Here is a 19,945-nt window from a genome sequence, read left to right as displayed (position 1 = left end):
GCACCACTTATCTTGTGTCTCCCAGGAAACCAGTGGGGAAGCTTCACTTTCCCCACCCACATAGCAGAAAAGGCTCAGGCCCCTGCAGTGGGATGGTTGGCTTTTCTGGTCTAGCCACAGTAAGCCTGTGCTGGATGCTTCCTCTCCTGGGGCTTGAGAGAGGAAGGCTAAAGCAGCTGCCAGTCAAACCCCTTCATCAGGCTTCTACACTCTCAGGTGGAAAATGCAAAATAGTGAAGACACCTAGACCTGCCCTGAGGCCTCCAATCTAGTCAGCTTGTTTACTCTCCCTGGTTGGAACCATGGCCTGAGAGAACCAACCTGCAGTGAGCCAGGATGTGGAGCCCTGCGGTGGGACTTCTGGATGCCCTTCAGCACTGGCATACATTAGGTGAGACTGGCATACATTAGGCAGGAGTCACGCCAAGGCCAGTGTGTGTGTCCATGTGTGCAAAAATACAGGTTGGCGAGTACTGCAGTTGGATTGTACTTTGTGCTGCATTTCCCTCACCTCCCACTGCTCCCTCACTTGGTCGTAGTTTGCTTTTGTGGGACCTGAGCAGAACTGAGCATCCTTAGAAAGCACCATGAGATAACTGGGTATCTGCTTTAAAGATAGGGATGCTAGGGGTCCACTCATGTATGTTCAGTGAGACAGAGTTGACTCCTCAGATACCATTGAATAGCCTGAAGTCGTTCCTTAATCTGCTTCCAACAGAGGTCAAAAACTCGTCTGGGAAATCCTAACAATAGCAGGTGGATTATAAACTGAGATTGTTATTCTGTGATGCATCTGGTGACTAGTCAAGTCTCCTGAGAGGGTGGGTAGGGGGAAGGTCCCCTCACTGGAGGTAATTTCTGCCTATATGAAGGGGTTAAGCCCAGCACCATGCTGGAGATGGGCTACTTCAAACCACCCTCCAGGGCAGTTCTTTTCAGCTTGTCTTCTCTGTGCAGTGCTGGTGAGAACTGCTGAGGCTCTGCACACAATGCCTGGCTAGTGTTTCATTCCTGGATCCCAGGACAGAAAAAACAATTAAGATAAAAAACGAATATTCAAGCCTCTGCACTGCTGTTGTTCCTGCTTCTTTGCATCCACTCCAGGCAGACTGCTGGCTGCTCTCAGACAAATGGAATGGAAAGTATCCTTCTCCAATTTAAAATTTAAACAGAACTGCTTTCAGTGTGTGTGTGTGCGGGTGTGTGAATGCCAATAAAGCACTTGGAGGAGGAGGGGACTGATCCTACTCCAAGAGCCTGAAATGGGGGAAAAGGGAAACCAGGCTGTGGACCCCCAGAAGCCAAGGGTCCCTGCTCTGCATCTCCAATGCCTGAGGCAAGTGTTGCTCATTCTGTGGCTTCGGGAAACAGGGTCTGTGGTGATGCTGTTTGTTCCAGTTGCTCCTCCCTTCCTAGCTTGTCCACCCCACTTTTCCCTCAGAAGGTCAGAATTAGGAGAGATTTAGATAGACTTGGGACCTACAGCTCCCGATGAAGACCAGCTCCAGGAACTTCAGGCTGGACCTAGGGAGCAACTATATTGACTCCGAGATCTGCAGTCTGCCCTGTGATTTGAGAACACCAGGTAGGCAGCACTTACGGCAAACTTCACTAGTCATGGCCTTGGTGGCATTTCTGGCAGGAGTTGGTAAGAGCTGACCTTGCATCTGGAAGGAAGAAATGTGTCCATGTTTTCTTATGATTGCCAGAACAAGTCTCTGAGACTTAGATCCCCTAACTGTCATTATCCGTAACTGTTTATTGCCTAAGAAGCATAAAGCCCAAAGCCTGGCTCAGTGAAAGAGAAGGACAAGAACATAATAATACCACCTGTTTACATGTGTTTAATGCTTTGAATTTTCCAATTCCTATTAACATTCATTGTCTCATCAAATCCTCACAACATCCCTGTGAGGTAGGTCAGGCAATAAGTGGTTTGCCCACAGCCACATTAGTGATAGGGACGGAGTAAACCCATACTGCAGGTTTCCCAGCCCCCAAGCCGATGCACCTTTCATTTCATGTTACACAGGGTCTTTGTGCCAACCAGACACAGGAGCATCAGGAGCACTACCAGAAGCCTCCCTGCTCTCTAAGCTTGCAGAGGGGACCCAGAAATGCTGGGTTTGAGGCATCAAGACCAGGGGTGCCCCCTGGAGGCCAAGACAGGTAAACAGAAGGAAGGCCAGGAGTACTAGAAGTTAGGCTCAGCAGCCATCCCTGCCACCACCATAGGTCTCAGCCTAGCATATACTGTGTTCCCTACATATCTTGACCTTTGTCAGGTGCAAGTCTTATTAGTTCACTGAGAGGACACAGTGCCCACTCCCAGACGACAGTGCAAGGCATGGCTAGCAGCAAGATTCCTGACATCCTTCCACAGTGCCTCCCCATTCTGTTACACTCTGCAGCCCAGGAAGAGGGGGAAGGTGAGGGCTGACTGACTCAGCCTGCAAGTGCTTAGAGATCTGAAGCTGAAAGGCCCCAGCACCATTCAGCTAATGATTATTATTAACTCTGAACACGCTTTGGCACAGCAGCCAGCTGGCTCAGGGAGGATGCCTAAATCTCCCACAGTGAGGTTTTAAAAACAAGACCTGGCTAGGCACAGTGGCTCACGCCTGTAATCTCAGCAGTTTGGAAGGCTGATGTGGGCAGATCATGAGGTCAAGAGATCAAGACCATCCTGGCCAACATAGTGAAATCCCATCTCTACTAAAAATACAAAAAGTAGCTGGTTGTGGTGGTGCGCACTTGTAGTCCCAGCTACTCGGGACACTGAGGCAGAAGAATCGCTTGAACCTGGGAGGCAGAGGTTGCAGTGAGCCAAGATCGTGCCATTGCACTCCAGCCTGGCAGCAGAGTGTGACTCCGTCTTAAAAAAAAAAAAACCAGACCTACAGCAGCCATGCACGGGGGTGGAAGGGTGGGACGATGAGAAAGAAGGGATGGGCCAGTGAGTGCGAAGGGCAGCCTGCCTTGTGAAAGAGTGGGGAGACAGGAGGCCCAGAATGGCAAGTGGTAACAGCCTACCACTTAAGAGCCAAGAAGGTGAGGCTGGAGGACTTCCCCAGACACAGAGCTCCTCCCATTCCACACCAACCCCAGCCATGATGGGGCTCAGAGGAGGGGTGGTTACAGGAAAGACGCAGGCTTGGGAGGGGTATCTGAACCCAGAAGGGTAATCTCATTTCCATTCAGATTTGGATACAGAAGCCATCTATATTTCTAATGTCCTCAAGGTTGAATCTGAATATAATCACACTTGGAATATAATCAAATTTGGAATATAATCAAATTTGGAATCAGGACTTAGCTTGATATGAAAATGTGTGCAAATGACATTCAAATGTTTTAAATCTAAGCACGCTGCCCTGGCTTTTTTTTTTTTTTAAAAAAAGGCAAAACAGGCTGACCACTAGCAGCTTTCCTTAGCCAGGGAGCAAGGACAAAAGGGCAACCATGTGCTTCTCCTCCAAGGCGTTTGCTTCCTTGCTGAGGAGCCAAGTGAATACCCCAGACATGAGAATAAGGGAGGTGCGGGGAACAGAGGATGGTGGAGGAGGGAACACACAAGCAGGAGGCCATGCAGCTGGGAGCCACTGAGATCCCAGCTGGAGGAAGAGTGCCCTGGCACTGAGGTCTAATGGCTGTCCAGCTGCTGCCCCAAGATGTGAGGGCAGGTGGTGATGGAGGGAGAAATGGAAAGAAGGGGGAGGGAAGTCCCTCCGCAATCCGGCCTGCCAGGATAAGGGCTCCTCCTGGTGACCTATTCCCTACACTGCAGTCAGACCAGGCTAAGCAGGAGACCACCTGTGCCCTCCTCTCTGCTCTGTGCCCCTGCCCTACAGGCCTGCTGGTCAGAAAGGCGACAGCTGGGGCCCCTTCCTCCTGCAGAATATAAATGACTCCCCCTTCCTCCCAGGGCTGGGAATAGACATCAGATGGCACAGCCCACGCAAACTGCCGGCTGTCAGCACGCCTGCCCGCCCGCCCACCAACCCCCGCACCACCTGGGAGGAGGCAGCACCTCAGGCAGGCTCAGGCTTTACGGCACTGCCTGCTTGCTCTCAGAGCAAGCTGGTGAACTTTGCCTGGCCCTCCTACCCTGCAGCAGGTAGAGTGAGCCCCTCAGCGCTGGCTGTGATGAGGAAAGAGGAGATGCAGTCCCTGGATCAAAATCAACGCAGGTGAGATTCTCCATGCAGCCCCAGTAACCATTTCTGCCGAGTTCACACCACACTGAGAGTTTGAGAGGAGGGAGGACAATGAAAGAGACAGGGACAATACCCTTCTGCACAGCAGGGGCCTCCTTTAGATGCTTGTCCTGGGAGAGGCAATCTCCCCCAGTAGGGGCATAATGAGGTACATGGAGAGGACACTTCTGCCCTTGCTGTCCCCATTCTTGTACTATTGAATCAAACCAACCTCCTTACTTCTGAGCTACCCGGAGAGGAGAACCTGAATCTTCAAAAGACCCAGGACATCCACAACACTAACATCTAGGAACACCTGCCCCTGCTCCCGGGAACTGGAGCTCCAGCGCCTACACCCCAGGCTTCCCAGAGTTCCCTGTGAGCTATGTCTACCTGCCTCAGCAGCACTTTCCTGGCTCAGCTGTTGTCAGGCCTTGCCATGATCTAGGAAGGTCCCATCTTCTCAACTGAGCCAGACCACAACTAAGCAGTCTAGCATCCAGTCCTCACCACCAAGGGCAGTCTGGGGAACTACTTTCAGCCGCAGCAAGGAGGGTGGTGGTCTCTGTAGGGAAGAGAGCCCAGCCCTCATTTGCCAGCTGACACCAAACTCAGCCCCCTCTTGGACCTAAGAGCTGGCAAGAGATGACAAGTGAGGAAAGCTTAGATAACAAGGGAAGAGGGGGAACCAGAGAAACTTTGTTTTCTTTGGATCAGAAAAGCCCTGCCCCACTTCCTTGGCCCTTATGAAAAGCTTCAAAAAGTGCCCAGAAGCTATGTGCTAAGGCAAGAACCTGAGCCCTAAGAAGGGCAAAGCATGAGATGCCCAGGGATCCTTTGCTCTAAGAAGTGATTTCAGGGAGGGAGCACACGCAGGCCCTGCAGCCCTCAAGCCCAGATCCTGAGGTGGGCTGAAGGGAGATCTCAGCTGCGCTAGGCAGCCCAGCCAGGAGCCTTCAGCTTGGCTAAGTCAATGCCCTCCTGCTTCTCCAAAAGCTTTAAAGTGACTTTAGTGCATTTACTGTCTTAGAGTCCATAAGACTCTCACCTGAGTCCCTTCTCTCCACAGCGCCTGACCCCCTGTGCCCTGGCACAGGGACCAAATCAGCACAAATTTCTGAAGGGCCTCAAGGGCAGAGCTGTCCCTCCAGGGGAGTAAAGAGAGAGTAAAGAACTACCCCGAGTCTGCTAAGTGGTCCACATGGTCCACAGCTGGGAGGGTGTTCTGAGACATCGACCTGACAGATGCTGAGTATTAGAGAAGGAAGGAACTTAAGAGACTGTTTAGAAACATTTCACAGATGAAGAAACGGAGGTCCTTAGATATGGAACATACCTAAGGTTGTACAACAGAGCCTAACAGGACCATATCCCATAAATAAGACCCATGGGCTCTCTCCACTACATCACACTGCTTTCTTAAAAGTAACCCAAATATCCATGGATGCCATTCATTACTTACAGGAACCCAATTTTTCATCAGGCACACAAGCAAGAAATGACCACCAGGACATCACTATCACCACCCAAAACTCTGTCTCTCATCAAGTAGAGGCTTCAGGATCAGGCTCTCCATCACCTTCCAGTCATACCCTGTACATTTTCCCATTCTGACCCACTGAATTATTCCTCAACAACAGCAGCTTTGGTTTCTGCAGTCCCTGAACCAGCCAAGAAGTGCAAAAACCTGATCACTTCTGAAATAGATCCCTTATAGATCACCGAATGAACCATGATGTTCAAGGCAAGTGTCCCACCCAGATTAAGAGTTCGCAGGAACTCACATTTCCATTTTCTTCCTCGGCAAGTAAGATCTGGAGATCTGGTGCATGATCACCAGGGCTGGATAGACGGGCAGTGCCAGGCACAGGTACCAGGCTGCACCTTTGATCTGGGCCTGGAACCATACTGAGTACATGCCCAGAAGCACCGTCACTGTAGCCATCAGGTAGACCACCAGTCCACACGTCAGATGGTAGAGCTTGAGGCGAGCCACCCTCGAGACCCTGGCTGCCCGGGGACAAAGGAGGCAGAGCCCACACAGTGCCTGGACACCAGTGGCCAGCAGTGTCAGGGCTCCCACCCAGCTGTGCCAGGACACCAGATGAGGCAGCTCACTGCGGGTCCTGCTGGAGATGATGAAGCCCAGGCCCAGAGCTGCACAGAGGATGGCTAGGGTCTGCCCTGCCCAGTGGAGCCGGATCCGTGCTTTTCGGGAGCAGAAGAAGAACGGGGAGTGTTCAGGTGAGAAGAGTAGGATGGCTTCAGCCATGCAGAGGCAGAACTGTGAACATAGGAGAAAGCCAGTAAGCCTCATGTCTGGCTTGGAGGCCTGAGAAAAAGGAGGTGCTCTCATACATCCTAACAAAGAGGACAAAGGGTAAGGGTTAAATAAGTTCCACCAGGACCACCAGTCTCACAGCTCAACATTTCTGGGAACAACTGGGAATCAGCCCTCGAGTGCACATCTCCTCGTTCAGGTTGACACCTCCCCATCCCAACCTCTACAATGACTCCCATTTCTTGACCAGTGGAACAGCAAATGTTAAACTTCTCCCTGAACTTTGGGGACAAGTCGGGAAATGACTGGGTAACACCTCTCCCCGCTTCTCCTTTCAGGCCCCAGTGGAGAAAGAAAGATCTTCCATGCCCTCCCACCCTTTTCAACCACCTGACATCTGCCTATGGCCCAGCCCTCCAGGTTTCCCAATCCCATAGGCTGCAGGGAAAAATGAACCCTAGATGTTTCCTCCACCTGCCTTAACCTTAGAAAGGCTGAGCTTTCTGAAAGCTGGGTGCTTTCAGAATGAGGTGAGGCATACCCAAACAAATCAGATAGAAGCCCAAACTCACCGCCAAGGACATGAATACAGGGTGCCAGGAGAAAAGACCTAAGAATCAAAGAGAACAGGCTGAGGGCTTGGTACCATTGTTCCTGCCCCTGTAGCTAGGTGGAACCCAAAGAATCTAGCCACATGAGAAAAGTACCATCCCCAATCCTAATCGGGAACAGGAACTAAGGACAAAGTGGAGCAGCCAAGGGGCCCAGAGTGAGCAACCAAGAGGGCCTCCCTATCCACACACAACAGTTTGGCCTGGGTTCCCCGTTCAGCACCTCTTAGCTGGCAGCCCAGTCCTCTGCCTTTTTTGTTTGTTTTTTGTTTTTTTGAGACGGAGTCTCGCTCTGTCGCACAGGCTGGAGTGCAGTGGCGCAATCTCGGCTCACTGCAGCCTCCACTTCTCGGGTTCAAGCGATTCTCCTCCCTCAGCCTCCCAAGTAGCTGGAACTACAGGCGCGCGCCATCATGCCTGGCTAATTTTTGTGTTCTTAGTAGAGACGGGGTTTCACCATGTTGGCCAGGCTGGTCTCGAACTCCTGACCTCAAGTGATCCACCCGCGTCGGCCTCCCAAAGTGCTGGGATTTCAGGCGTGACCCACTGCGCCCGGCCTCCTTCACTTCTATTCTCCATCAGGGGACCTGTTTCTGAGGAAGTATTTCGGTCTGTTCAATCGTCTGCCCTTCCCCCTCAGCACCCCAAACCCCATTCTTCCAGGATCCCTGGGACCTCGCCCCACCAGGCCCTCAAAATCCCTCCACTGTTTCTGTCTCCCCTTTACAGCTGGGGTCCCTCCTCCAAGTCTCCAGGCGTTCCCAAGCGCTGCCCCTCCAGCATCTCCGCTCCGCCCCCTTCCGCAGCCCCGCCCCGCACACTCACTGGTTCCTGGACGGGACAGCGCTGTCAGAAAGATGGTGAAGCCCAAAGCTACCAGGTGCGCCAAGATCCCACTGCCTCTCCGCAGCCAGCGGGTCAGTCTCGGCTCCCCAGCTGAAGCGGGAACCAGACCTACCTCCAAGGGCTGCATGGCCGTGGCCGGCGGGCTCGCACACTCCAGCTGCCCGAACACGTCTTCCGGGTTTGCGATCGCGGAGGCGGCGGCGGCTGCAGGAGAGGCTCCTCCCCCGGGACGCCGCCGGCAGTGCGACGGAGTGGCCCACAGCGCCCTCTGGGGGCTGGGGGGGAAGCGCGAGTGCCCCGGAGAGGCCCGCTCCCGTGGGAGCCCGGAGGCAGAAGCGGACTGAACAGTTCCCGGCCCACCTTCATTTGTTTCTGTGTGTCTGTCTACAAGGGCCTAAATCCCAAGCAGCCTGTGGAAATACATTTGTGGCAAACGATTTCAGTGAAACCCCAAATCACACACTTGGTACGCTGAACCAAGAGCGTGAAACCAGCGTTTGGAGCCGATTTCTAGTAGTACTGGATTTCCCTGGCTGTGCACTGTCTCCTGTCACCTCCTTCTGTGTTGTTCAGGGAACAAGCTTCCTCCCTGCCTAAAGGCAAGGAGACTAGGAAAGGACATGGCCAAAATATAGTGCCTTGAACCTGGTGGACCAAAGGAGAGAGATGCAAGTCTCATCTCGCATCTGCACGGGAGTGGTTCCCAGCGAGATAAATGGAATAACTAGGGCACTCCCAGCCCTGCCGCCTCCTCACAAGCTGCTCAGCCCTGAGGAGCCAGGTGATCCTGAAGGACCAAGGCCTCCCACACTCCGGTGGCCTCCCACACCACCAGTTCTGCAAGTGATGATGCCTTTTCCCTTCCTGCCTCCAAAAAAGGTGTGGTTCAACCCAAGGAGGCCTCCCTGGGAAAGGTTCTACCCCTTCCTTAAAGGCAAACCCACAGACCGGGAAGGAAGGCTGTCCAATAGAAAACAGGAACATCCCAACAGCAATGACCAACCCAGCTCAAGCTCCCTAAGTGGCTGAGAAAATGAGGCTGCTGGTAAGAGGTGGGAAAAGCAGGAACAGCTGAAGAAAAACAGGCAATAATTCAGGGAGGGATGGACGCCTAGGGTTGCTGAAGGACCAGAAAAGGGTCACAAGCCAATTCCCAGATCCTCAGGGCAAGGATCCTAGAGAAGACCCAGAAGTGCAGCTTCCCCTCTCAAGTTTTTCTTCCCAATGGGACCATAGTCGTCTCTGGGGTCAAGACTCAGGAAGCCTTGCTCATTCAGAGCCACACGCCTCATCATCCTGTCTGGAGAGACTCCCCCAGTGCCACAAACTCCACACATTTTTCACACTATTGAAAGTGAGAAGATGACAGTAATAATAATAATGAGCATAAGAGACTTTTGCAGGCAAGCTATGGGAGCTGGAGTCTTGCTGCCTATCATCTCAGCCTCCCAGGGTAGGGCTGGGGACAGTAAGGACACTCATTTTGTTATTTTTTTCCTTCCTTTTCTATGTTTCTGTTTTTATATTTTCATAGCAGCAACAGAACAGGGAGACAGTCTTGAGGTATTTTAAAGAGCTTTTTTTCTTAAAAAAAATAATATAAAGTTATAAAAAGCGGCAGCAGCCTGGGGCCCGGATCTGGAGGGGAGGAGGTGCTGGCGGCTCCGTTGCAGTGGGCAGGCACTTTCTCGTTAATGGGTTTTTGACTGCAGGAAGACAAGAGGCGAGAGAAAGGGTCAGGGTGGGAGCCTACCAGCTGTCCTACCCAGTGAACTGTGTGGACTACAAGGGCTAAAGCTTGGTTTCCTTCTGCTGGCCCGGTGAGTAAAACTGAGCAAGTAGTGGGCAACCTGGGTAGTGAAGCTGGAGAATACACAGGGTTTATGAATAGGCCCACATCTAACCCAGGAGAGCACCCCCGTCCCACCTCCTGGCAGAGATCATATGGAGAGCACATGGCACACTACGCCAGGGCTCCCACCAGAAGAGGCAAATAAAACTGGCTGCAGGCTTTACTGGAAACCCTGGAGAACTTGCCTGTCACCTGCACACCTGGAGGTGGGCACATGTGCATAAGTGGACATGGGGTTGTGTGCCTGCCCTCTGAGGCCCTGATGCCCAGAGGAAAATCCAGTGAGGCCAGCCCACCCACCTTGCTGCTCGGCATGTTAGGCTGTGACCCAGGGACTCAAACTCCCTTTCCTTCAGGGAACAGAGGTAGCTCCAGTACCTGGAATGAGGGTCACAGCCAATTCAGAAAGAAGTAGCCCTTCGATTACAGCAAAAGCAGGGGTGGAGGGGTGCCGCATCTCCTCAGCCCAAGGGAAAAGGTTAGGGATAGGGGAAGGTTCACCAGGCAAAAGCTGGAGTCACTTTGCTAAGAACTGACCTACCTCTTCCTAAAGAAAACAGTCCAGGAACTCTCTCTCAACTTCCCCTTCCTCCCTTTCCCTGCACAAACACCAATGTAGCATCTTCTCTGTATCAGGTACCCGCCGTGTGCCCCACCCTCATCAATCTTCAGGGAGCCTGGCTGGTACCTTCAGTGTAGAGCACTTCTCCTCAAAGGCCAGGGCCGGGCCTGGCTTCTTGCGGCGCACAGAGCAGGCCACATCAGCAGGGGCACCAGCCTGACAGTGCTTGGCCTTCACTGGCCGGCAGTAAGTGGCCAGGTTTTTCCGCTTCTTGGCCACCTCCTCCTCAGAGAGGCAGTTGGTTGGCAGGGCCTTGGCTGGGTGTCCAGCTGCTCCCCGGTTCTCCAGCTGAGAAGCCTTGACTGGTGTAGGGAGCTGATGAGGGGAACCACGACAGTCCAGGGGCCCTGCCCGCTTCACTCTTGGCCCCATTGTCCCGTTAAGCCCCATGCTCAGGGTTGTTTTAGTTTTGGCCGAGAGGCCCCGACAGCCAGAGGGTTTGCCTTTTCCAGTGGGCTCCAGGATGCAGGTCCGTTTGAGAGTGGTGGGGCCAGGGGATAACTTCCGCTTTCGAGAAGGGGCCTCCACCTCCACCCCATCCTTGCCTTTGGATGACTTGCTGGCCTTGGAAGGCGGCAGCTTGCTGAAGGACGGGGATGGCGTGTTGGCAGGCAGTGGTGAGGTGATAGCCTGGCTCCCGCCCATGCACTCTGCCTGGCTACAGGCAGCTGCCACACTGGGGGAGCCTGCAGGGTAGCTGGGGACAAGGCTGTCCTTGGTGGGGGGCGTGGAGGCTGGGCAGGCAGGTCTCGGGGGTGGACCTGGAAGGCGGGGGCAGGTGCCTGTAGAGGATGGGCTCAGGGGAGCAGATAACGGGGAGTTGACAAGGTGAGCTGGAGGTTCAGCTGCTGGTGGGATCTTCCTGCAGCAAAAAGAAGGCCCCACTGTGACTGCCAAGCAAACAAGAGAGCTTCTCCCAACACAAGACACACTCCAGTCTCTCTGCCCCACCTAGAAATGGCCAGCAGAGCCCCAGAGTTGCTGCCATCTGCTGGAAGATGCTGGAACTGAGGGTTAGGAAGAAGACACGGGTGTGCCTGTGGAGAGGAATTAACTAGTACATACGAACTAGGAGGTAGCCCACTAGGAACTTCATTTTAAATCTTGGTTTGGGCATCCCCTATCCCTAGTTACCCAAAAGGTACTGGAAGTGATGGATGAGAGTCTAGATTCAACACCAGACCACCATTCCATGCCCTGCCTTAGCCAAGCTCTAGGCTGCCAAGTTTTCCCACCTCCTTTTCATGCCACTCCCTATCTAGGGTTCTGCTGGCAAACAGCCAAGGCACACCTATGGGTATACAGGAAAGATCAGGGCTTCTGAAGTCCAGGTATGTCTGGAGCCTGGGAATTTCCATTCTAGAACTTCCATTCTGGGCCCAAGAGACTTACTTCCACATGTGTGAGCTGAGGTGCCGTTCCAGCATGGAGCTGAGTGCTGAGCAGAACCGGTCCAGCCGGCGGCTAAACACATAGCATCCTGGGCTCACCAGCCGGCTCCCAAAGGTGCAGAACTAAAGGCAGAAGGACGGTACATAGTTGGCAGGGTCTGGGGTGCACGGAGGGCATCTGCACACAGGATCTGACCTCTTTTCCCCGTATTGTGGGCCAGGAGTGCTGGGCCACCCCCTCCCTAGGACCCTGTCCCAGGTCCTTACCGCTTGTGGCCGTGGGGGCCGGGTTGCATAATGGCAGTCAGGGGGTAGGTGGAGGTCGTCAGATGTCCCCTCCTCCTCACTCTCCTCGCTGGATGCCTGGGCCCCACCCCGGGGCATGGGGAAGGGGAACAGGCCTGGGTCCCCATCACCACCACAGGGGCCTTCATCATCCAATTCACTCTCGGAGGAGGCCCGGGACCTGTAAGGGCCAAAAGAGATGTGAGGGGAATGTGACTATTGTGGGGTCAGAGTAGGGGCGTCCTTGAACCCACCAAGCTCAAAGAGCAGGGCACTGGTGCAGACACCCTGCAGGGCAATCAAAAGAGGACAGAAGGAAGGGAAAGACAGGAGGGAACAACAGAGCTCACAGAGTAAAAGACAGAGAGACCGCTCCCAAGGGATTCTCTCCTCAGCCCCTTCACCTCCCAGGCCCTTCCTCCTCAGGGGATAATCTGCTGTAGATCCACCTCCTCCAGAAAATCTTCGCAATTAAACTGTACCCAGCTCTGGTCAGCCCAATCAACTCGCTCAACCCCCTTCTTGCATTACATATTCCTGTGAGCCTGTCTGTGAGCTGAGCCTGTCTGTGAGCTGAGCCTGTGTTTCGTGTCTGCCCCTTGTGTGACGGGCAGAGATGCATGTATGTGTCCTTCAGCAAGTCAGGCTCTCCCTGGGGTCCGGCGTAGCCTCTGCACATGAAGGGGCAAGTGAGTGAATACACACAGGGCTGCCTTGCCCGGGACTGTGACCCTTTCGGCCTTTCAGCTCCCCAGTGACAAGTTTCGGCCTGTTGGAGGCAGCTCGGAAAATGTTCATATCCCAAGTGTTGGATCTGGCACGCTGCCGAGGGGCTGGGGTGCTGTGGTATGCTTGGTTGGGAACAGGGGAGTCTCCTGCTTCCACACCACTGTCAGGAGCCCCAGGAATCCCCCCACACTCAGGGCTGAGTGAGTGCACCTTCCAGTACACTCCCTGAGCCTATTTCCAGGGGCCCCTGATGGCTTAGGGGCCAAATACCCCTAGGTGAGGTAGGGGTTGGATTCTAGACGTACCTGGGCAGTACACAGTATGGGTAAGTCTGCTTGGCACGAACAGAGAAGGTGCTGCTGGGAGCAGCCACCGCTGCCACAACCTGGACTGAAGAGGGGAGCTCCTGGGAGGGGCGCTCGAGAACTTGCTCCTTGCGCCCTGGGCTCTTCTCCTTGGGAGACTCTCCTTTGCGGGAGCTGGCCTTCAGCTCTGCCACCAGCACGTCAAAGTCCTTGGCCCGGCCCTGGACTTCCCGGCGCTGGTGTACTGAGTGGATCTGGAATACAGCAGGGTGGAGAGCTGGGGAGTAGGTATGAACTGAGCAGGGGTGAGGGACGGCAGGGTGCTTTGGCCTGGGCAAGCTTGGGGGTGGGGAGAGATGTGGGCATATTTGCAGCTGTGTTCATGTGTCTTTGTTTCACTCCCCCATGAGGCCAAAACCCTCCTTTGGGATGGAGGAATCTGGAAACTCCCTCCTTCCCACTGTTCCCACCTTCTGCCCAGGAGGGGCATCCCCATCTCCCCTTCCCTTGGGTGGGCCTAACCGCCTTCCCTTAAGCTGAATCTTCAGTAACATCGACATTCCTCTCCTCGCCCAGGGAAGGAGTGGGCAAGCCCTGTGCTGTCCTCCCTCATTGTGCAGTGGGAAGGGGGTTACCTTGCAGGTCAGCAGGCGGGTACAGATCTTTTTGGTCTCTGGATTTATTACCCCACACTGCCTGTTGAGGTCGCACTCCTTCCCTGTGGGGAAAGCAGTTCCAATGAACCTCAAGACCATTTCCAGGAGTTCACAGGAGGATCTCGCTGCTTCCTGTCAAGGGCCTGAGAAGAACTGGTACTAAGGCAGAAGAGCCTATAGCCCTCAGCCTGGGGCTCTACCTTCCAGAGAAACTCTGGGCATCGACATCTCTTTGCTGGGTGTGAGAACCATCCCTATCCCAATCTCAGATGCATCTTTTGGGACTTCAAGCCCAAAGCAGGGCAACATATATCAAGAAACAAAAGCAGCCATGGGCATCTGGGATGCCAGAGAAGCCAGCTGTGAGATGTGCCCTGGATCTAGGTGAGACAAGAGAGAAAGAACTTCACCTCCTGGGCATGGGCTCCCTCAGCCTTGATCAGGAGACACAGGATGGAGAGAAGCTTCCCGGGAAGCAAGCAGGTCAAGAGGTGACAGGGCTCCTGTACCCTACAACCTGTGATGGCCAGGCCCATAAACCTGACCTCCTCCTCATCTGGCCCAAGGACAAAGCAGCCCAAAGGAGTCCCCACTCTACATTCCGGACCCCCAAGACCACGACTACTCACGAGCCATCTTCCGGTGGGTTTTAGGGGGCAGCCTGGTCCCACTGGGCTCCTTTTCAGGAGGGGTGCCTTCAGCCCAGTGACTGGACCCCTCACTGGGGATGATCTCCATGTTCTCTCTGCCAGGAGGTTCTTTAGAAGGCGGAGCCATGGGAGGTTTTCCAGGGGAGTCCTTGGTGAGACCCCCTGGCTGGCTGAGAAAAGCAGAGGGTGGGGCCACCCTGATTCCATGTCCATCGGGCTTCGGGAGACTGGACATCTTCTCCAGATTCACCACAGGCACGAAAAGGCTACATATAGAGAGAGGGGGTTGGCTGGGGGAGGGGAGGGGAGGCCTGGGGCCTGGACTCTAGCCCAGAGCCATCTCGTTCCCAGCCCTGGAATTTGGGTGGGCTCCAGCAGGGGTGTGAAACACGGGAAGAGGAGACCCCATCTTCCCTGGAATATATGGAAGGAAGCCGCAGACAGGGTGGCTGCCTCCTGCTGTGAGGAGTACGCCTCGACCCAGGGCTGCCTGTATTGATGTCAACCCATCCATGGGTCAGGGTCAGGGCCAGTCTTAGAAAGTCTCCAGCCTCTCCTTACCAGAGGTTGTCCTTCTGGGTCTTCTCAGGAGGCTGGTGGCCACGGCTCCGGGACCCCTGGCCCTTCTCCCTGGAGGAGGTTTTCGTGGAACCTGGTGCCCTACAAGCTGGGCCCTGCCCATTCACTACATGGCATTTCTGAGAGCTGGCAGGGGCTGGAGGTGGGGGTGGGGCCCGGGCATAAAGCTTGCTGAGGGGCCCGTGTCTTCTTTCTGTCACCAGGAGGTGGAAAGAATAATCGAGGTGAGTGGTATCACCACTTCCTTCCCCAACCTAACCCTGTCCATAGACTCACATGAGAGAATCTGAGTTTCCATAAATTAGATTGTAAACATGCCTCCTTCCCATTTGAATCTGAGCCTTTAAGACTCAAAATTCAAGACCTAGCTTCCTGAACTCCTTAACTCCTCCCTTAACTCCACTGGATGCTAGAATTTTGTTCAAACAATAATCCGACTCCCCACAATGCTCTGAAGCCACCCCCAGGACCTTCCTATCCTCAACACCACCCTCCATTACCCCACGAGACCTCCTGACTGACCCCATCCTCAGAGTTCCATGCTCCACCTTCCCCTGTCCCTTTATCTCCTCCCTAGGGCTCCCCTCACCGCAGTGCTTCTGGAAAGCTTGAGGCTTCACCACTTGGCTGCAGTGGTTACACACAACCAAATAGAAGTCATCATGGGCAGGGCAGTGCCCGAAGATGGACATGTCTGCAATGACAGAAGCCCATGTCACTGGGGCTGAGGATCCCAGGGTTTCCCTGGAAGATCAGAGAACACTCCCATCCCACCACTCAGAGGGCACTTCACCTCCCCGCTGACATAACAAGCTCCATGCTGAATGCTCCCAGCTTCTAGAGTTCAATCTAAGCAGTCCCAAAGGGTATGCGCTTTCAGGTGAGTGGGCAATCACCTATGATTACGATCTCCAACAGCAGGTCACAGGAGCCAGAGCAACCGGCCGACTCAGACCTATCAAAATGAGGGTCCCCAGACAGCTGCTTCAAGCAGCCACCTCCTTCTGTAGTGTGGTGGAAAAGTGGAGCGTGGTTCTGTCTGCCCTGGGTCCCAGCCCTAATGTGTGTCGACTCCCACCTTCTTTAATGAGGGTCATGGCATCCAACTTCTTCATGTTTTTGCTACTCTCCTCCAGCTCAGCCCCTAGAGGAGAAACACAGCTCAGAAGGTTCAGGGCCAGTTTTAGGGAGTCTCCAGCCTCCCCTTACCAGAGACTGTTCTTCCCAGAAGACAACCCAGAGGTTGTCCCCTTTCCAGAAGCCCCAAGCAGGGCCTGCAGCTCAACAGTATGAACCCCACACTCCATGACAAGCTCCTGGTGTGAGGACCACTTGGGGAACCTTTCAGTGGGTCATTCTCAGATGCCCATCTTCCTTCACCTGCTGCATCTGGACTAAGACGGTCCCACTAAGAAGAATCCATCCGCCTTTCTTATAGGACCCTTCACCTCAAGGTGCAGTTCAGGGCTCCACTGCTAACTAGTTGGGTGACTGTGGGTAAATATCATCTCTTTTCTGGGCCTGCTTCCCCATTTAAAGGGGAAACAGTCCTTAACGAAGTTTTCTATCCCTGAGTCTCTTCTTGAGATTTCTCAGATGGGTCCTTTCTGCTACTATATGGCATCCCAAATAGATACTCTCCCAGGTCCCCACCCCCATGAATTCAATTTTGCTCCACCTGGGTTACCATAGCATTGTCAAAGTTACACCCAGCTTCTCAGGTCCTGCACTGATAGGATGGTCACAGAGCAGAAAAACTGCTGTCTTTGGTCCTTGAGCATCTTCAAAGTCTCCTTGGTCAGCTATGCAAGTCCCTCCCCTTCTTAGAGGGGCTTTGGGCAGGGGTTGCCCTTGTACCTCAGTTTCTGGGTTAATGACAAAAACATCTTAGCTGTGCAAAGCAGCTTTTTCCCCATCCCCCTACCTCTCTCCTCCCCCCTCCCTCCTCTACGCCCCCTCCCTGTCCCTTGGAAAAAAAAAAAATCAATTCTGAGTCACCAAACCCGTCTGACTCCATTTCCGGTTCTCAATGCACCCAGACCCTGACAATGGCCCCATCCTTGCCCACCCAGCATGGGGCAGTCCCAGGGTGGCCTGGGCTCCCGCTTAGGTCTGATCTCTGATACCCATTAACAGATATGCTCCTTTCTAGGATGAGAAGATTGTTGACAATCTTATATAATATCCAGATTATGAGGGGTGGTGGGTTAGGCACGCAAGAGACAAGGGGCAGCTCCCACTCTTAAGTCCGTGAAATGCAAGTGCGGGGAATGATGGACAGAACGAAACTGGGAGTCGGATGTCTCAGAGGAGAACAAGTGTCATTAGAGACCCCTCCATGCAGTCTCCTCCTCCACCTCTTCTCACTTGCAAACTTCTTCAGGGGCGTGATGCCTGCTGTCACCCCGAAAGGCCACGAGGCCAGGTGCTCCCTGGGGCCCAGAAGACAAAGATCAGAAGAAGGGGCTGTAGGCCCGCTCACTAAGACTCAGGGGCCTAGAGAAGGTGAGAGTCAGAGGAGAGAGCCAAGAGGCAGGGCAAGAGGCCTGGGAAAGGACAGTGGGTTAGAGGCATGGATGGATGGACCGAAGGATGGAGGGAGGGAGGGAGGATAGATGGATGGACGGACGAACTAACGCGGAGGGGGCGGGGGTCTAAAAGCACTGCAGCTGCAGGCAAATGCCGAAAAGGAGCAGGAGGTGTGGGGCAAAAGGCGAAGGAACAAGGAGGGTGAGGAAGGGGGCACAGAAGTGGGGTGCGTGGGAAACACGTGGAGAAGACTGTTGCGGACAGGGAAAGCCGGAGGCAGGTGCAGGAGGGGCGCGAGCTGGGAGGCAGCAGGCAAGGAGAAAGATAAAGGCAAGCCTATGTGGGGGGCAGGTATTGGGGACTGGCAGAGGCAGAGATGGGCAGGGTGGGCTGTAAGCGGTAAGCCGGCGCTAGGACCCGGAGGCGCGAAGGTGACGGAGCGGGCGGGCACTAGGACCCGGCGGGTCCTTTGTTTGGGGGGCCGGGGAGCCGGACGGCGGCTCCAGTCGGCGGCTCCCCTCAGCTGGCGGGGGCCCGGAAGGGGGGAGGGGAGATAGTGATGGGGTCCCCGGACTTTAGGATGGCTTCACTCACCGTCAGTCGCGGGCAGGTCGGCCCGCTCCACCCACGAGCTCCAGCTCTGTCCCGCGAAGTCATCGAGACTCGGCACCCGCCGCTCCAGAGCGGCCATTGCTGCCGCCGCGCGTTCACGCACCGCCATCACCGCCGCGGACGCGCGCCCGCCCTGGCGCCGCCGCCGCGCGGCCCCCTCCCCCTCGCCCCGTCGCGGGCACGCCTCCCCTCTCCCCCCCACCTGCCTTCCAGCTCAGTCTTTGCGCAAGCGCAGCACAGGTTGCCTGTTCCCGGCCCCTCTCCCTCCCGCACAGCTTTCTGGGAAGTGTAGTCTTGGAGCGGATGCTATTGCCTACCGAGCTTGCAGCAAGAGTCCCTCCGAAATGCACAATTACAGGGGGAAAAAAGAAGACTAAAGCTCCAGGATCTCCTCTTCTAATCCTTATGCACACATTATTTGTGCTACCAGTCCACTCTCCCAAGCTCACTGCACCTCTCCCCAGCCCCAAACCTCTCTTAGCCCAGACACCCCTCTAAGCCGTGCGTCCGCCAGCTGGCTGGCGCCCCTTCTCGGGCTGGCGGCCACGAAGCGACTCCGCTCCCCTGTAGATCGAATAGGGTAGGTGCAGGGAGGTGGGCGCTGTGAATCAGAAGGGCAAGGGGAGGGAGTCTGTAGGATGTGCTGAAGGACACCGGGGTGGTGTGGGGGAGGGCCTCGGCTCCCGTGTCGTGCCTCCTCTGTGGGAAACCCACACTGCCCTGATACAGAGCAGAGGGTTGGAGTGGCGTTGTCTGGATTTGAGAGGACCTGGCCAAGCTGACCAAAATCACCTGTCACGATGACAGAAGGCTGTCTCCGAGCCAGAGCCAGCCCTGGAACTGGGGTGGCCCCGAGGCGGCTGGTGTTTGCAACATCTCTGCTGATCCGTCTCTCTTCTCCTGAGAACTGCGATCGATACCCTGTACCGCCTCTTCCCAAACCCTGGCTGGACCCTGACTCCATCCATCACTTTGCCTTCTTTTTCTAATGAATATTTTCTCTGCTGGAAGGGCTGCTTCTGAAGCCTCGGCATAGGGAGATTTCTCATCAGAGCTGTCATCTTCCTTGCTAAGGTCTGGAAAGTACCTTAATCATCCATTTATTTCATCTTCTCAGCTGATAACATTTCTTCCCACCCTCACACAATCAAGAGACAAAAGTCTGCCTCCCAACCGCCCATCACATTAAAAAAGAAATACTAATCCTTTTTTCTCCTCAACGTCTCACACCTCACCCCCTACTCTTGACCCTTTGGCTAAGGGAAAAACAAGTTTGGGAGCAAGACCTTAGATTTTCTTCTTTTCATCCAGGGAAGGTATAAGAACTTCAAGAATAATCTCTGAGGGCAGGGAATCTCAACCTGAGACCCACAGATGATCCCTAGGGCATCCAGGAATCTGCTAAAAATTAAATGTTCAGTTGTACCCAAGTGTATTTTTCTAGGGGATGTAAATGTAGTGTGTGACTCTCTGAAGGGGGATAGAGGTACAAGTTTGTTCAACAAGAAGCTGATAGTTAAGAAAGCGAAGCATATGGCCCTTAACTCCTGACAGGAAGCGTGTTTGGGTCACAGATGGTAGGAGAGCAAATGGAAACAGCTTTGTGGAAGCCACTATCTCTCACCTTTTGAGTTTGCTCCAGAATTGCTAATGAGTCCCAGTTACTTTGGTCTAATTGGGTGCCACCAAAAGAGGAGATGTCACTAGACGAGAGCCTGCTAGAAATAACTGCTCTCCTCTCTGCACCCCAAGCAACAGAGTATGACTTTGTTGCTTGGGGTACAGAGTGGAAAGCACCTTG

The 19,945-nt window shown here is 54.3% G+C and overlaps 2 protein-coding genes across 14 annotated transcripts; both read right to left on the bottom strand.

Moving 5' to 3' along the window:
* Positions 1 to 1,818: 1,818 nt before the first annotated feature.
* LOC101008792 (cytochrome b561 domain-containing protein 1) lies at positions 1,819 to 8,594 on the bottom strand. Of its 5 annotated transcripts, XM_009214591.4 has the most exons (4): positions 7,914 to 8,594; positions 7,578 to 7,681; positions 7,050 to 7,087; positions 1,825 to 6,480 (listed from the first exon to the last, which is right to left on the bottom strand). In XM_009214591.4, the coding sequence occupies exons 3-4, from the start codon at positions 7,059 to 7,061 to the stop codon at positions 5,977 to 5,979; spliced, it is 516 nt and encodes a 171-aa protein (XP_009212855.1). In that variant the 5' UTR covers positions 7,062 to 7,087; positions 7,578 to 7,681; positions 7,914 to 8,594; the 3' UTR covers positions 1,825 to 5,976. The 5 variants fall into 5 exon arrangements, with proteins under 5 accessions (XP_003892376.1, XP_009212855.1, XP_003892377.2 ...); XM_003892327.5 differs by lacking the exon at positions 7,578 to 7,681 and having other exon boundaries at positions 1,819 to 6,480; XM_003892328.5 differs by lacking the exon at positions 7,050 to 7,087.
* An 847-nt stretch (positions 8,595 to 9,441) lies between these two features.
* On the bottom strand, positions 9,442 to 18,297 carry ATXN7L2 (ataxin 7 like 2). Of its 9 annotated transcripts, none has more exons than XM_009214609.3 (12): positions 18,127 to 18,297; positions 16,082 to 16,147; positions 15,593 to 15,697; positions 14,986 to 15,196; positions 14,404 to 14,690; positions 13,754 to 13,836; positions 13,119 to 13,372; positions 12,067 to 12,265; positions 11,801 to 11,922; positions 10,475 to 11,270; positions 10,087 to 10,164; positions 9,442 to 9,640 (listed from the first exon to the last, which is right to left on the bottom strand). In XM_009214609.3, exons 1-11 carry the CDS (start codon positions 18,251 to 18,253, stop codon positions 10,123 to 10,125), a joined length of 2,292 nt encoding a protein of 763 aa, XP_009212873.2. In that variant the 5' UTR covers positions 18,254 to 18,297; the 3' UTR covers positions 9,442 to 9,640; positions 10,087 to 10,122. The 9 variants fall into 9 exon arrangements, 8 of the variants coding, with proteins under 8 accessions (XP_009212873.2, XP_021777557.2, XP_009212880.2 ...); XM_021921865.2 differs by lacking the exon at positions 10,087 to 10,164 and adding an exon at positions 16,682 to 16,868 and having other exon boundaries at positions 18,127 to 18,248; XM_009214616.4 differs by lacking the exon at positions 10,087 to 10,164 and having other exon boundaries at positions 18,127 to 18,296.
* Between the last annotated feature and the right edge of the window lie 1,648 nt (positions 18,298 to 19,945).

Source organism: Papio anubis, chromosome 1, assembly GCF_008728515.1.
Source record: "Papio anubis isolate 15944 chromosome 1, Panubis1.0, whole genome shotgun sequence".
In the NCBI taxonomy this organism is placed as follows: Eukaryota; Metazoa; Chordata; class Mammalia; order Primates; family Cercopithecidae; genus Papio; species Papio anubis.
This window is presented reverse-complemented; position numbering and strand designations above follow the sequence as displayed.

Bases quoted from the DNA above. Each gene is read 5' to 3' on its own strand.
- ATXN7L2 (XM_009214609.3), bottom strand. From the start codon at position 18,253: ATGGCGGTGCGTGAACGCGCGGCGGCAGCAATGGCCGCTCTGGAGCGG. The intron at 15,197-15,592 runs GTGAGGGGAGCC...TCCTGGTGACAG, and splicing joins AGCTTTCCAGAAGCACTGCG to AAAGAAGACACGGGCCCCTC. The intron at 11,271-11,800 runs GTAAGTCTCTTG...TTTTTGCTGCAG, and splicing joins CTCAGCTCACACATGTGGAA to GAAGATCCCACCAGCAGCTG.
- LOC101008792 (XM_003892328.5), bottom strand. From the start codon at position 8,061: ATGCAGCCCTTGGAGGTAGGTCTGGTTCCCGCTTCAGCTGGGGAGCCG. The intron at 7,682-7,913 runs GTGAGTGTGCGG...ATACTTCCTCAG, and splicing joins GCTGTCCCGTCCAGGAACCA to AAACAGGTCCCCTGATGGAG. The intron at 6,481-7,577 runs GTCAGGAGTTCG...CTATGTTCACAG, and splicing joins ACGCGGGTGGATCACTTGAG to TTCTGCCTCTGCATGGCTGA.